Source organism: Thermothielavioides terrestris, chromosome 5 (assembly GCF_000226115.1).
Source record: "Thermothielavioides terrestris NRRL 8126 chromosome 5, complete sequence".
Taxonomy (NCBI): Eukaryota; Fungi; Ascomycota; class Sordariomycetes; order Sordariales; family Chaetomiaceae; genus Thermothielavioides; species Thermothielavioides terrestris.
Genome location: NC_016461.1, coordinates 1,911,453 through 1,926,771, shown reverse-complemented (window position 1 = coordinate 1,926,771; position 15,319 = coordinate 1,911,453). Strand labels below are relative to the sequence as shown.

Below are 15,319 nucleotides of genomic sequence, written 5' to 3'. Positions count from 1 at the left end.
GGTAGGTACCTAGTTGCGACGTACACTTAGTTATTCCAATATATACGAGAACGAAAACGGCCTCTAGTATCTATATTACTATTATAATAGAAGAAAGCTTCTTATACCGAAATAACTAGCAAGACCTTTAGGACTTTATAGAACTAGATTTATACCTAGGTACCTACCTAAAGTATTAAATATATAGGGTAGTGTATAGCCCTAGTATTCCTAATAGCTTAGTTAAAAACACTTAGTTTCTAACTTATAGATAAAACTTGCTTAGCTTATATATATTCGCTATATTCTATTGTAATTAAGTAGAATATATATATAAATTACACTAGACCTTTGTTATTCTCCTAGCCTTATTCTACTCTAATAGCTATAGTTAAGACCTAGACGTCTAAATGGCTAGACTAATGACAAATAGCGACTTGATTCAATAGTTACCTATAGTATAATTACCCTATCTATATTAGTCAAAGCCTTATACGTTAATATAACAACGATCTTATTTCTATTATCTCGTATAGTAGTATACTTTGTCTTAGCAAAGTTCTTCAATATCTTCCTATATATTTGTTTATAGGCTCTATAAACCTTTTATCTAATAAGTATAAGTGTCTAGTACTATATAGTCGATGTAAACAACCTAAGTTACACTTATATCGAGCTAGATAACTGCCTTATATATAAGTAGCTATATTAGGTATAGATAGCCTATAGAAGATACCTAGAGTAGTAGTATAGATTTAGTAGCTACTTAGCCCTTCAACTCTACCTCCTAGACAACCAACTAGACGAGTCTAGACAATGGACCTAATAGTTTTAAACAATAGCTATTTAGCCAACTAAAGACAAATCAGGTTATATATAAAAGATATTATAAATATATAGCCCTAACAATTTATATTCTACTTACTACTTCCTATATAAGATATCGATCTAACTATAGATCTTTATCTTACTATTATTATCTAGCGTTATATCTAAGTCGACTTGCCTAAAAACCAACCTAAACTAGTCGTTATTAAAGAGGTCTCGTTAAAACTAATTTTAGAGACTACTATATATAAGTAATTATAAATCGCTAAGGGTAAGCAAGGCCACTACGATTTCGAATATCAACAATATAAAATTATAAAGACTTATAATAACAACAACTTTACAATACTTTAACTAAATTGAAAAAAAAGAAAACAAGGATAACTTATACCCTAACTATAACTTATATCCTAACTTTAACCTAAATCCTAACTAGTAGGGGGCTAGCGCTGCCCCCTATACCTCTAGCGAACTAACTGCTTAAACGACTTAGTAATAGTATAAACACCTTAGTAATCAAAGTTGTATAAAAACGTTATAAAAACATTGCTAACAATTAGCCGAAATTAGTCTTAGTAGGACCTCTTTAACGTCCACCCTTTAGATGTACAACAGGGGTACCCCTGTTGCTTCTACTTCTCGAAGCTTTCCTTTCCTAGTCGCTCTAATTAAAGCTAGCTCGTTGACTTAGGCCATTTATAAAACATTAGCCGCCTAGCTTGTCTAGTATATAGAGAGGTGTATAGGTAGGTACCTAGTTATAGTATATACTTAGTTATTCTAGTATATACGAGAACGAAAACGGCCTTTAGTATCTATATCACTATTATAATAGAAGAAAGCTTCTTATACTGAAATAACTAATAAGACCTTTAGGACTTTATAAAACTAGGTTTATACCTAAATATCTATTTAAAGTATTAAATATATAGGGTAGTATATAGCTCTAATATTCTTAATAGCTTAGTTAAAAACATTTAGTTTCCAACTTATAGATAGAACTTATTTAGCTTATATATATTCGCTATACTCTATTATAATTAAGTAGAATATATATATAAATTACACTAGACCTTTGTTGTTCTCCTAGCCTTATTCTACCCTAGTAGCTATAGTCAAGACCTAGACGCCTAAATAGCTAGACTAATAACGAATAGCGACTTAATTCAATAGTTACCTATAGTATAGTTACCTTATCTATATTAGTTAGAGCCTTATACGTTAATATAACAACGATCTTATTTCTATTATCTTATATAGCAATATACTTTATCTTAGTAAGATCCTTTAACATCTTCCTATATATTTATTTATAAGTTCTACGAACTTTTTATTTAATAAATATAAGTATTTAGTACTATATAGTCGATATAAATAACCTAAGTTACGCTTATATCGAGCTAAATAACTGCTTTATATATAGGTAGCTATATTAGATATAGATAGTCTATAGGAGATACCTAGAGTAGTAGTATAGATTTAGTAGCTATTTAGCCCTTTAACTCTACCTCCTAGACAACTAACTAGATAGGTCTAGATAACGGACCTAACAATTTTAGATAATGGCTATTTAGCCAACTAGGGACAAATCAGATTATATATAAAAGATATTATAAATATATAGCCCTAACAGTTTATATTCCATTTACCGCTTTCTATATAAGATATCGATCTAGCTATAGATCTTTATCTCATTATTATTATCTAGCGTTATATCCAAGTCGGCTTACCTAAAAATCGGCCTAAACCAGTTGTCATTAAAGAGGTCCCGCTAAGACTAATTTCGGAGACTACTATATATAAGTAATTATAAATCGCTAAAGGTAAGTAAGGCCGCTACGACTTCGAACATCAATAATATAAAATCGTAAAGACTTATAATAATAACAACTTTATAATACCTTAACTAAATCGAAAAAAAAGAAAACGAGGATAACTTATACCCTAACTATAACCTATATCCTAACCTTAACCTAAATCCTAACTAGCGGGGGGCTAGCGCCGCCCTCTGTACCCTTGGCGAACTAACTGCTTGAACGACTTGGCGATAGTGCAAACGCCTTGGCGATCGGGGTTGCGTAAAAACGTTGTAAAAACATTGCCGACAATTGGCCGAAATTAGTCTTGGCGGGACCTCTTTAACGTCCACCCTTCCGAGCCGTCCCAGCCGAGCCTGATCCGTCACACGCTCCCGGAAGTGGAGATTGACGTTTTCAGATCCCTGTACACTACTGCTGGCCATGTGTACGGCGCTCCTTCGGGCCTGACGAGCGCCGATCGAGAGCCTCGTCGTCAATGCTGGCGGACCGGCGGTGATGATCATTGATAATTGAGCCCTTGCACAGCCCCAAGCCCTATTCCATCTGACCTCCTCTGTGACATGTTCGGCGCTGCACCTTTACCTTAACGCAGTAGTTACTCTCGCTGTTTGTTGACCAATTCTGTGTTGCAATCCATTGCAAGTCACCTAAAGATCCCTGGCGGAGTGGCTGGCGCTTAGGCAAGGGCAAAGCATGGAAGCACCTCACGTCTCCGGTATCTCCGGGCGCCAAACGGCGGGCGCCACCTAAGAGCCGGACGCCACTCCACCGCACGAACGTTAAACTAAACTATACTACGCAGTGCAGATCAGTGGAGTTACTTGATCTGGAGCGACCCCCCAGACAAATTTCCCGTGTCAGTGTGTAGTATACACGTGTGAGAAAGCGGCGGCCCGTCTCCCCCCCCCCCCCGGCCAGCCTTAGGAAAATGCGGCTCCACGCCCCAGGCCGGACCATTGACACGCGTGCCAGGGCGCCTACCTCCCTGATGTATGTACTCCGTCCTGCGTAGTGTAAGAATGAGACTGTTAACTATGAGTCACAGATAATTATACTTCACGAGTTAGCCAGCGCCACCCGCTCGCCGCCCGGCAGCGGACCAGCCCAGCAGGGGAGGGTGTATCCTGTACGGAATACATACACTACACTAGTGTACACGAGTGGAGGGCTTGTTGGCAGCCCCTTGCATACATTAGACAAAACATACATATAGACATACCGAGCTGTACAGCACACTCACTGCACGGATGATGCAGCTGGTCATCTCACTAAGGCGAACGGGGTCGGGAATGGGATCAGATCATGAACATGCCAGGCTGTGACGGGGGAGATGCACTGCAGGCGCTAGCGTCGCAATCTGCGAGGTAATGGTATTCAAACTTGGCCTTCCTTTCTTGCATCGAGCCCCCCTGGATCACCCCCAACAAAGAAACACACACACAGCCTGCTCTTCAACAACGACAACGAACGTCCGTGCGTACATACATGAGTATGCTGCGCAGCAAGCAAACAGCCCGAAGTAACAATGTTGGCAAAAACACCTGTGCCCACCCCCTTTTTTCTCACCCCCTTTTTTCGTTTGATCTGTGGCCGTTGCTTAGTTAGTTGATGCCAACCGGAAATGCCGATGCCCACTCCAAGCCTGTCGACCCAACCGACGAAATGTCCAAGCCTGCCTCCCAAGATGAGCTGCCTAGCCTAGGTTAATGAAATAAGCTGCTGTCGGAAGAAACCCTCGCTACCAAACCCGCCCAACCTTTCGCCAACCGGCTGTGGGACCCGTCAGGCTTGCTGCTTGCTCGCTCTTCCGCTCTTCGCTCTTCGCTCTCCGGATCCCTGCTCGCCAGGCCCCAAACCGTCCTGCTACGGCTGCTGCTGCTGCTGCTGCTGTTGCTGGTAGAAGTGGCGGCGGTGACGGTACTGCCTCCTCTAGAGCTGCCCCTGCCTGTTCTTCTCCCCGCGGTTGGCCTCGGCGTCGAGCTGTTCGCGCAGCGCCGACATCTCGCTGGCGCGGCGGCGGAGGTCGGACGCCTTGAGGCGGCGGACGGCCTGGAGGGCGCGGTCGAGCTCCATCTCGATGGCGCAGCGGACGCGCAGGGCCGCGACGGCTGGCCAGACGCTGCGCTCGCCGCGCAGGGTCCAGTACGCGAGCGTCTCGCGCGTCGGCGTCTCGACGAGCCGCGGGAAGTCGCGCAGCGAGATCTGCGGCACCAGCGTCATGCTGGGGCCCGGCAGGTGTTCGTCGACGAGGAAGCGCCGGATAGAGGGCGGGAGGAGCCGCAGCTGGTCGAGCTGGCGCAGCCGGTGGCGCACCTCGAGCCCGAGCATGCGCATCGCGAACACCTTGACCGCCGTCAACCGGTTGCGCCTCCCTATGGCTGACGGCCCGTGCATGTCGCTCTGCAGGAAGGGGATGAGGTACGGCCGCGCCTGGCTGACGATGTAGTGGTTGACGTTGAACAGGCCTGCCACGCGCTGCAGCGGTGCGTTGCGGTCCGTGTACGACCCCGACGTCCAATGCCGGAAGTCGTCCGTGTCGGTGGGCGCCCACGGGGTGATGTTTCCATGCGCATCTTTGCAGAGGATCTTGGTCTGGCGGTGTCCGTAAAACGTCGAGGACGAGGCGTTGGAAGCCACGGCGGCAGTCCAGACCAGCTGCGAACATGTCAGCACCCCAGGTACTCTCTTCGTTATTGGGACCCAAAGGCAGGTAATGTTTAAATATACGACCAAAAAAACTTACCACGTTAGGCGCGGTCACATAGTTCAAGAGGGTCGGGATGCCCCTCTGGCCGGCCGTGACGACCGTGATGTTGAGAACCCTTCTGCTGCGGTTATATGCCTCTTCAAAAGTCAGGTCGCCGATGTTGGCCCTGACACACTCCTCCAAGACCTTGACATCCAAAAAGTATCCCTCCCTCTTGAACCGGCGTATCCGCCGTAGCAGAGTCGCCCACTGGGTCCACACCGACTGCCTGACTCGTTCGTTGTGCTTTTCGGGGTCGTTGCCCTTGCTGGCAAACGCAGAGACGTCGATCCCGTCGTCGTTCAGGATGCGGATGAGTTCGTCCTCCGGGTGGACGCCCACCAGGGCGGCCATCATCGCCCCGGTGGCAGTGCCGACGATGATGCGCGGCAGCACCCCCCTAAGCAGCAGTGCCTTGACGACGCCCAGATGGCACAGCCCGAAGATGGCTCCGCCCTGGAGCACAAGCGCGCTTCTCCCGAATGCCTGACTAGTGTCATGGATGAAATCGAGCTTGTGCTGAGCCGACATGACGGCCTTCGCCATGCCCCCTTCGCGTGGGCGGCGAGCACGAGGTCTCTCGTCGCTGACGATCGTTGTCACATCGAGAGGGTCAACGCCGCTGATCTCGCCGTCCTCGTACTCTGGCGTTGGAAAAGTGCCTCCCTCGAGCAGCTCCCCCCCGAACGCCGGCGGAGGCAGCCCGGCCAGCTCCTCGATCGCGTCCACATAGTGTGCCACGTAGTCTTCGATGAGGACCTTGGTGCCGGAGAAGCAGCAGTTGAACAGTTTGGGGCTAGTGATGTTGCCCAGGTTCCGGACAAGCCCGGTGCGCAGCGCGTTGACCAGGGCGTGGACGTCGCCGGCCTTCTGTGCCTCCGAGATCAGCCGAAGGCGCTCAACAATCAGGCGATAGTCGTAGTCGGAGCTTGTGGGATCGTTGCGCCAGATGTCGAGCCCGAGGAGACTGTCGAGCTTCACGGCGGCCTCCCTCCACTCTTCATACGTGGTCGCCTCGCGGAGGGCGCGGGACCAGACCTCGACAGGCGAGGGGCTAAACAGATACGTCCGGGATTTCTGCAGCGTATTTAGCGAGCGTTCTGCATCACTGTGCGGAGATGCACGGGGAGGAGGGTGTGGAGGCAGGAATGGGAGAGACGGACGTGGCCCCAGAACTGCAGAACGTCGCAAAACAAGTGCCAGGCGGCGGCGAGGAACGAAAGCATGCTGAGCAGCGATGCAGGCAGGCGAGCGATCTATGCCCAATGCCTTGTGCAGCGGCGGAGAGCCCAAATCTGCATTTGTGGCGGCTTGCGGTGACGGAAACGACAAGAGCTGAACCGACCCAAGCGACCTCGGGCACTGTTTTCCCAAGATCACCGTCGTGCGCGGAGGGACGGAGGCATATCAAACTGATAGGATTGAGAAGAACAAGCGGACGGCCAGGTCTGGTTCGTCCCTGAGAGCAAATCAGACACCCGTTGGTTACGGGTCCGGCAGAGATGTTTCAAGAGATAACACCAGCCTCCGGTCGGGGGTCTGATATGACATGCTTGCCGTAGCTCGGAAAGGGCCTACTCTGAACGTTGCCGCTTGGAAGGAGGTCATCGGCAGGGGGGAACGCAGTGTGGGGCCTAACTCCTGGCTGGCATGTGACGTTCGGTCCGGCTATGGAAAGGTCAGGTAGTGGCGCCCCCGGCTTCCCCACAAATCGGCGGACGGCAGGGCTGCAGCGTGCAGGGATTATGCCGGGCAGTTAGTAACTGAGAGTGCACAACCTGAAACCTACCTCGGGTAAGTAAACGGGCAACTTGACCTTTGAGCGAGTCGGCAGTGCTACTGCGCTCCGGAGCTGGGGCTGCCACGTTGAACTCGCCATTGAGAGAGTTGATATCTCAAGGGTCACGTACTTGGATATAGCACACTGTGACAACGAAAAGAACAAAGCACGCTGATCATCGAACTGGTCATACGTCGTAACATCCTCACCTGAGCCCATCCAGCAGCTGTACGATCAATTCGAAACCCTTGTGATTCCAGAACCCTCTAAATCTATATGCCCAAGTATCTCGAGTAAGCGACGTTCCCTCGTCCTCCAGATCTCGGAAAGGACGCGTTGGCACTCCATCGGCATGACGAGGGGATCCCCGCAGGCAGAGACCGCTCGCGGGAAACACAGCTCCTCTTGGCCAGAAGGCCACCGAAAGGCCATCACGCCACGTTCCCCGACTCTCTTGCGCGGAACAGCGCAGTCCCGGGTATATCCCTAACCATTCCCATGCGAAACCAGAGAACGCCTGAACCGAAACCAGAGAAAGCCTGAAGCGAAACCGCGCCTCAGCTGATAGACTGCTTGAAAAAAACGGAGACAGCAATGCCCGCCGCAACGCCGACAACCGCAAGCAGCGCAAACAATGACGCCGAGTATCAGATGGGATAAACAGCCATCCCTGAGACCGACGTGGTGCTGCATAGCCCCTCTCAAAAGTCCCCTTCACTCCAAGACGAGTAAACGCCATTCCTTCCAGGCAACCGGGCCGGGTGAGGACTGGGATGTAGAAACGAAGCAACCATCCCCTCAATCCCCGCTCGGAGGCGTGGCCGCCGCCTGCCGCAGCAGCTCGCTCTTAACGGCCGACTCCATCTCGCCCGACGTCATCTCGACCGAGCTCCAGCCCGTCACCTTGTTGGCGAGCTCGAGCTTTTTCTCGCACGCCTTGTTCACCAGCTCTTCGATCGTGCCCTCGCTGATCAGCCGGACGACCTCGACCGGCCGCGTCTGCCCCAAACGGTGGGCTCGGTTCTCCGCCTGGATATCATCCTGCGGGTTGTCGGACTGGTCAAAGATGATGACCTTGTTGGCCGCCGTCAGGTTGATGCCCGTCCCGCCGGAGCCGGTCGTGAGGAGGAAGACGGGAATGGATTCGTCGGCGTTGAATTCATTGATTAATTCCTGCCGGTAACTGACGTCTGTATTCCCTTGGAGTGAGAGGTACTCAATTCCCTCCGACGCGAGGCACTCGCCCAGGATCTCAATCACCTTGGCGAACCTGGTGAAGACGAGGGCGCGGTCCCCATTTGCCTGGTACTCGCGAATCAACTCGAGGAGCGCCTTGACTTTGGCGCAGTCCATCCAGGAGCCGTCCGGGAGATCGTAGCTTTTGATGCATTTGTAGTCTCTGCACCAGAGGTGCAGCTCGAAATCAGAAAGAGCCTTGAGCTCGTTCGTCAAATGATCGAGTCTCGGCTGCCTCAGTTCGGCCTGCGGAACCTTCTTCATCAAAATCTCGGCCATCTTCTCGACATCTCGGTCCTTGTAGAACCGGCGGAACAGCTGCGGGTGGATGGCCGATTTGCGCAACTGAACCCACACGTTATTCGTATCGTTGTCCCGTCCTTCCTTTACACGGGGGGCCGGCTCGTGAGAATCCGTCTTTCTGAACCGTCTCTCGTAATCTCGGTACATCGACTCTTGGACTGGATCCATCTTGCAGGTGACAATTCTGGTTGTCTTCGGCGGCAAATCTTTGAGAACTTGTTCTTTTCTGCGCTGCAGAATAAACGGCTCCAATATCGTTCGGGCACGCCCGACACGCTCGCTGTGCAGCAGCGCGCCCTTGGAAACCGCTGTGAGTGAGAGCCTCTGGTTAAACAGCGCTTCCAAGCTCTCGAAGGAATCCTGAAAGACATTCGGCTCCACAAATCGAAGGAGAGCGATCATCTCCATCAGGTTGTTTTGAACGGGCGTTCCCGACAAGACGAGCCGCCAGTTTGCTGTAACCCGGAGCAGATCCCTGTACAGCTTCGCTTTCGGGTTCTTCATTTTGTGCCCCTCGTCAAACACGAGCACCATGGGATGGAGCCGGCGCAGGTTCAAAATGTCCTCATTCCTCGAGAGCTGAGAATATGAGGTCAGAACGACCTGGTGGTTCCAGGGATCGTCCGAGATCTCGTCGGCGATCTGGTCTCGAGCCGACTGGCTGCCTTGGTAGAGTGTGACCTTGATGTTTGGTGCGAACCGCTTGAACTCGGCCTCCCAGTTTGCTAAGGTGGACGGTGGGACAAAGATGATGTTGGGCCATGGCCGATCGCCCTTGCTGTGTCCATTCATCTCCCAGTCCTCCACAATCGCACACATGAGAGCGATAACCTGACAGGTTTTACCGAGACCCATGTCGTCGGCTAAAATACCGCCAAACTGGTTCTTATACAGCAGATACAGCCAGTTGAGGCCGTATATCTGGAACGGCTTCATGACGCAGCCCTCCATGAGTCTCGGCTGGCGCAGAGGAACGTCAACCAGTTTCGCGGAGTCCTCCATGCTCATTGGAGTCATTGGCTTCCCGTCATCAGATCGAGACTCGGTCCGCAACTGGCCTGTCTGGTCGAGGTTCCATTTGGACGTTGTCTCCTTGATCGACTCGGCTTGGGACTCGCATATGGCGATAACATGGTCGATCGCGTCCAGCGATCGGGCGTAGGATTTGATTGCCGAAACGATCTCGTCCCCTATCGAGAGCTTGGCTGACTTCTTGCCCCGTTTCTTTTGGGACATCGTCACCTTCTGAGCCTCCTCCAAACTTCCGAACGGCTGGCGTGAGACCATGACCTTTGCGCTCTCTTCTTTTATGTTCGCAATGGCGACGAATTGCATGACATTGCACGTATTCAGGTAGTTCAGGACCCGCTCATCAAAAGGATCCCCCTCTTCACCCTCCGCCGGCGACGATGAAGCACGATGTGAGGGCGCTCTCGGCTGTCTGTACCCGTCGTCTTCGTCGTCGCTACTAACGAGATCAATCACTCGCCGCGGTGGCGGTGAATTTCGGCCTTGACTGCTCTTCAGCGCGGGACTCGAAGGGCTGGATGCGCGGGGCCGCCGGCCCTGCACCAGTCGTCGGCGAGTTGGTTTAGGCGGAGGAGGCTGGCGCAATGACTCGAAACTCTCCTCTGACGACGAAGATGAAAGAGATACCCAGTCCTTTTGCAGAACATAGGACTTTTCTGGAGTCGATATGGAAGTTGCCGAGGCAGATTCGGAACCCTGGATCCCAGGTTAGCCCGTCAGTTTGTAACCACCGAATTTGGAGGGTCGGCTTCTGAGGAAGTAACTCACCGTTTTTCCTCCATGCACCTGAACCGCTGCTGCGCTGTTCAGCGCATTCGGCTCCCTACGTCGAAAGGAGGAAGGGCGGATATCGCCTCTGGACGGCTGTTTGTCGTCGTCTGACGAATCGCCCCCTGCGTAGATTGGCGCGTCGAGCTCATCATCCGAAATCATGATAAACTCGCGCTTTGGGGCGCTCTTTGGTATGGGAAGGGGCCGCCGAGCAGGCGCCCTGAATGTTGTTCCGGCAGGAGCCATCAAGTTTGCCAATCGTCCCGCCCGTTGCTGGAGAGCCTGTGGCCGGAAAGGCGAGGAGGCCGGCACCTCGACAATGGATCTGGGCGAAGAACCAGCTGCGGCTGACGGCTTTGAATGCGGTCGTTCGACGACTTGTGTGGGCTGCGTAAAATACGGCGATTCCGCTACCACACTCAGCTCGTCGTCGTCGTCCTCGAGATCGAGAAGCCGATGGCCGGTGGCTGGTGAGGAAAACTCCATTGTGGGAAAATGGCGTTGCGAAGTGCGAAAAGCGAAGGGAAACTGGGGAACAACAGGGCTGCGAAGTCGGGAAACATAAGGTAGAAAGGATCGAAGACTTCGCTTGTGCGACTGTGGGCCGTTCTTGCCCAACGGGTTTGAGCTTCACCGCCGCAGTACGGAGCGGCTTGTATCGCGAGGGCGGAAAACGGCGAATTGGGCGTTAATTGAGAGAATGAACTGAAAAAAAAAAAGGGCAGCAGGGCTACTTGAAGCAAAGCCCGTTGTTCTTGGTTCTGGTCTCGAAGCTGGGCAAGCCGTGAGGAGTTTGAAGAAAAAGAATCCAACGCAACTCGCAACTGGGCAAACGCGCCAAGCAACAAGGCTTCGCTAGTGTATCACCGCCCCACACGCGATCGCTGGTACCTGGTAATTTTAGTTGGCGACGCGACCAGGGCGGGGTCGAGTCGCGGCTCAGACACGTTGACACGTGCTCTTTCTCAACGACCTGGGCGCACGGGTACAGATACCTGGACAACTTGAAGCTCAGGTCCTCGGCCATCGGCATGAGCGCACGACAGGCCAACAGTTTTCACATCTGAGGCAACGAATTGCATTGTTATTGAGGGCCCCTTGGGTTCTCTTTGTTGTTGTTTCAGTCACACTCCAGCACAGCACAATGGCCACCCGCCGGATCATCTCGCAGGAGAAGACCCTCCTCGAGAAGGACGACACCATCGGGGCCAGCCCAGCGGCGAACGAGAAGTCCAACATCTCGCCGGCCGTGCCGACGTACGGCACTCATTGCGTTCATCCATCCATTGCACACACTAACTCACAGCCACTCTCATGCTACAGGTCCGTCATCATGAAGCTCCTCGCCTTCACCCTCGGCATGATCGTGATCCCCATCGGGTCATACTTTCTCACCGTCAACACTCTCTTCAGGGGTATGTTCCACAATATTCTAGTCTATGCCCGTCCTCCCCCTCACCCCTTCCCCCCTCCTTCTTCTTCCTTTCTACATTATCCCCTCCTCCTCACTCTCCTTCGCTTCTTCCTTTCCTTCCTCACACCTCAAACCACCCCTCATATCTCCAACCACCTTCGAATACAAGCACACCCCTCACCGACATGAACCTATCTATTCCAGGCAACTCGACCTACGCGGGCGCCCTCGCAGCCATCATGGCCAACGCCGTCCTCATCGGCTACATCTTCGTGGCCATGGCCGAGGACCAGTCGGAGCAGCAACAGCGGAAAGGGGGCAAGACAGGGCCGGGAGAGGGGAAGAAAGATCGGTGAAAGATACGGGCTAAGCGATTCGTTTTACTTTTCTTTGCCAGCCATCTCTCGCTAGCCATGGCCGTTGGAGAACATGAACATGGGAGTTGCGGATTGTATTTCTTGGCGCATTGAGAAGTGATAGTTACGCGGAGAGAAGGATATCGTGGGAATCCCCCGGAGGTCAACCAATGAGGATATCAAGTAATACCAAAAGAAACAGTAGCTGCATACACGCTAATACAACACTACCCATGCCTGCTAAAACGCCGCGCAAACCAACTCTTTCGCTTCTCGGGCTGTGCGGGTCGCTGCGGCGGCGGCGGCTGCTGCTGCTGCATGAGGCCGCTACCCTGTGGTTTCCGCAGCACCGATCCAGGGTCTTTGTGTGGAACCGGGGGCGCTGGGGCACCATAGTTTGCCGCCCCGTTAGGGTAGGAATCGTTGATGCTCGCGCCGCCGCCGTTCATACCGCCGTTCATACCGCCGTTCATACCGCCGTTCATACCGCCGTTCATACTGGGGCCTGGGATTCCGACTGAGAACGCGGGCGGCTGATACGTGGAACTCTGGCTGAAGCCGATGCCGTAGTCGTTCACTGGTTCCGGCAGCCGCCTGGGCGTGGATTGGACGCGCTCAACGGAGTTGTTATCGCTGCTTGTGGGATCAGTCTGGTAACTCGCTGGCTCCCCCGAGGAACCGCTCCCAGAAGCTGTGGTGACCGATTCGTAAGGCCGGGGATAGCTGGGGATGGGATAGTCGTGGGGGTTCTGCTGTTGGCGGGCGCTGGGGCCGGACGGCGGTTCAAACGGCATCCTCGGCCAGCCTCGTCGCCCGTTCGGAGCCGAGGGTCCATGGCCGCCATACCAAGGTTGCTGGTCGTAATACGAATCGCGTTGCCCGGCAACGCCAAACCTCAGATCTTGTTGACTTCCGTCCGGCCGGTTGGCGTACATCATGGAGGGCGGCCGACTCCCATAGTAGCCGTCGTACGCAAACTGGCCACCGGATCCATCTGTTGAGGGAAGGTAAGCATGATGCCCGCAAATCAGTGTCGAGGAAGAGCGTACTGCCACCATAATGACTAGTCCGGCGACTAGGTCCCCATGCGGCGCTCTCGTTATCTGCGGAGGTCACGCATGGTTAGCGAGCCATCCTGCCTGACCATCAAGAAGGCCCTCGTTCATACCTGCGCGGATGATGGACCTCCGGTTCGAATACCCGCCATCAATCGCCGCCTCAAAGCTCCGGATGGTGTCCAACGGGCGCTCCCATCTACTGCGGGTCGGATTGGAAAGGTCAGGCTCGACTGTGCGGAGCCCCGTGTTAGCGCTGAGCGAAAGCCACGACGCTCTTTTTTTGTCGGTACATACGAATTGGGTTCCCGTAAGCGTCCTTGTGCTGCATGCTCCTTAGCGACGCAAGAGAGGATTTGACGGTCGCGGCAACCTCTGCTGGAGCGGTATTAGCAGCGTCGAATTTACCCGCGCTCAGATAAGCTACGCACAAGGTTCCGCTTCCTGCATGGCAAGCGTCGGGTCCGCCTTGCTGTGCAGCCTCTTGGCTTCTTTTTCAGCGTGTGTCTCGTGCAAGTCGATCTTGCGGTTGCCCGAGCCATGAGACTTGTCCGACCTGAAACTGAAGCTCCTAGACTTCCTAGACTGGGTCGGCTTCTGCTGGGCTGAGTGTAGCTGGGGAGCGGGTTGCGGTGGGCCCTGCTCGAAGTGGTAAGGCGGAGTGGGTGCAGACTGCGCGCCTGCGAACGCCATCTTGTCGGTCGGCGGAGCGATTACCCTGCCGATTACCCTGCTTGCCTTGTTGGTCCCAGCAGCGTCTGTTGCAGGTCGTTGATGGAGAGTCAAAGCAAATGTGCGATACGCGGCTAGTCGAGGCGTGTCGGGGTCCCAAACGAAAATGGAGGAGGCTGAGTCGGTTGAGCAGGACTGACGCAGTAGCCGGGTTTCGTGGCTTCCAGAACCCAGCTTCAGGAAGCACCAGCCTAACCCAACCCCGCTTGCCATCCACATGCGTGGGCAGATCCCCCGGATGCGGAAGTGTAAGTGGACAAAGGGACTTAGCCCAGTTAGGCTTGGTGTAAATCACTATATCAACGCCACCCGTGAAATTGAGGCGCTTTTTCGATGGTCCACAGTGGGTTTTACTGTGCTCTCTTTGACGACCACGCCCGGGTGGGCACACAAAATCCTCGTATTTTACTGTGATATGGGTAAGGCTAGCTGCAGACCAGAACGAGGGCGGCACGATACGGGCCCCCCAATCGTCGACTTGGACCCTTTCAGAGGACCAAGGCGTCCGAGCTTTCCGGGCCTCACTGGCGCAGAATCGGGTCACGGATTGGCAGACCTTCTCCCTGATGCTGTGGTAACGGGCACAATTAAGGGCGTATTCCACCAGCCTGTGCAACTGACGATAAACGACCTCGTCAAAATGTTCAATCCCAGCTACACTACGACGTTGGCGCCCCGAATCTCATCACCGGGGTCCCAGCTGACGGGGACGAGACCCTCGAGCACCTGCGAGGTTCCACCGCGAGCTCGGGTTCAAGTGGTGGTTCCTGCAGCCGGATATCTAGGTGATGATATCCGATGGCAAGCAGCTGGACACCCTCACAGCCGATTCCTCCGTCAAAATTAGATGTTCATCCTCAACCGAGGAGAATACCCAAGTGGTCCTACCGAATGGACCGCCCGTCTATTCGCAAGGCAATATACCCCCAAAAGAAAAAAAAAAAGAATGGAAAAGGGAAAGAATGCAGGCAGAGAGAAAGGGAGAGAGTAGAGGGAGAAAAGGATAAACGAACTCGGCCGAGGACCGTCCTGTGTGCGCAACCCAGAGGACTTCGAATTGGGAAGCATCAAGTCTTCCAACGTCGGGACCATGGAAGGTGGTTCGCGCCCTGCTGTGCCACCTTCCGGAGGCACTGTCCTTTGCTCCCACGGTCCCGCCTCCTACCACAGTATGCACCCAAGACCCTTCCGGCAACAGCTCCAGTTTCGAGTCCCAACGGGTACCTGCGGCGCCACGAGGTCAAGCGCCGGGTTCGCTGGGTAGCGGCAA

At 52.9% G+C, this 15,319-nt stretch overlaps 4 protein-coding genes across 4 annotated transcripts; 1 reads left to right on the top strand and 3 right to left on the bottom strand.

Annotated features, from left to right (window-relative positions):
• Nucleotides 1-4,509: 4,509 nt before the first annotated feature.
• Nucleotides 4,510-6,728, bottom strand: THITE_2121598 (uncharacterized protein). The gene is made up of 3 exons (XM_003656609.1): nucleotides 6,537-6,728; nucleotides 5,371-6,450; nucleotides 4,510-5,282 (listed from the first exon to the last, which is right to left on the bottom strand). The coding sequence occupies exons 1-3, from the start codon at nucleotides 6,597-6,599 to the stop codon at nucleotides 4,557-4,559; spliced, it is 1,869 nt and encodes a 622-aa protein (XP_003656657.1). The 5' UTR covers nucleotides 6,600-6,728; the 3' UTR covers nucleotides 4,510-4,556.
• Nucleotides 6,729-7,951: 1,223 nt separating this feature from the next.
• On the bottom strand, nucleotides 7,952-10,978 carry THITE_122851 (uncharacterized protein; the record flags this gene model as incomplete). The annotated part of the gene is made up of 2 exons (XM_003656608.1): nucleotides 7,952-10,417; nucleotides 10,535-10,978. The coding sequence occupies 2 exons, from the start codon at nucleotides 10,976-10,978 to the stop codon at nucleotides 7,952-7,954; spliced, it is 2,910 nt and encodes a 969-aa protein (XP_003656656.1).
• A 461-nt stretch (nucleotides 10,979-11,439) lies between these two features.
• THITE_2121595 (uncharacterized protein) lies at nucleotides 11,440-12,376 on the top strand. Its single transcript, XM_003656607.1, has 3 exons — nucleotides 11,440-11,749; nucleotides 11,816-11,907; nucleotides 12,111-12,376. Exons 1-3 carry the CDS (start codon nucleotides 11,637-11,639, stop codon nucleotides 12,260-12,262), a joined length of 357 nt encoding a protein of 118 aa, XP_003656655.1. The 5' UTR covers nucleotides 11,440-11,636; the 3' UTR covers nucleotides 12,263-12,376.
• Nucleotides 12,377-12,489: 113 nt separating this feature from the next.
• Nucleotides 12,490-13,767, bottom strand: THITE_122853 (uncharacterized protein; the record flags this gene model as incomplete). The annotated part of the gene is made up of 4 exons (XM_003656606.1): nucleotides 12,490-13,256; nucleotides 13,431-13,550; nucleotides 13,615-13,695; nucleotides 13,749-13,767. 4 exons carry the CDS (start codon nucleotides 13,765-13,767, stop codon nucleotides 12,490-12,492), a joined length of 987 nt encoding a protein of 328 aa, XP_003656654.1.
• Between the last annotated feature and the right edge of the window lie 1,552 nt (nucleotides 13,768-15,319).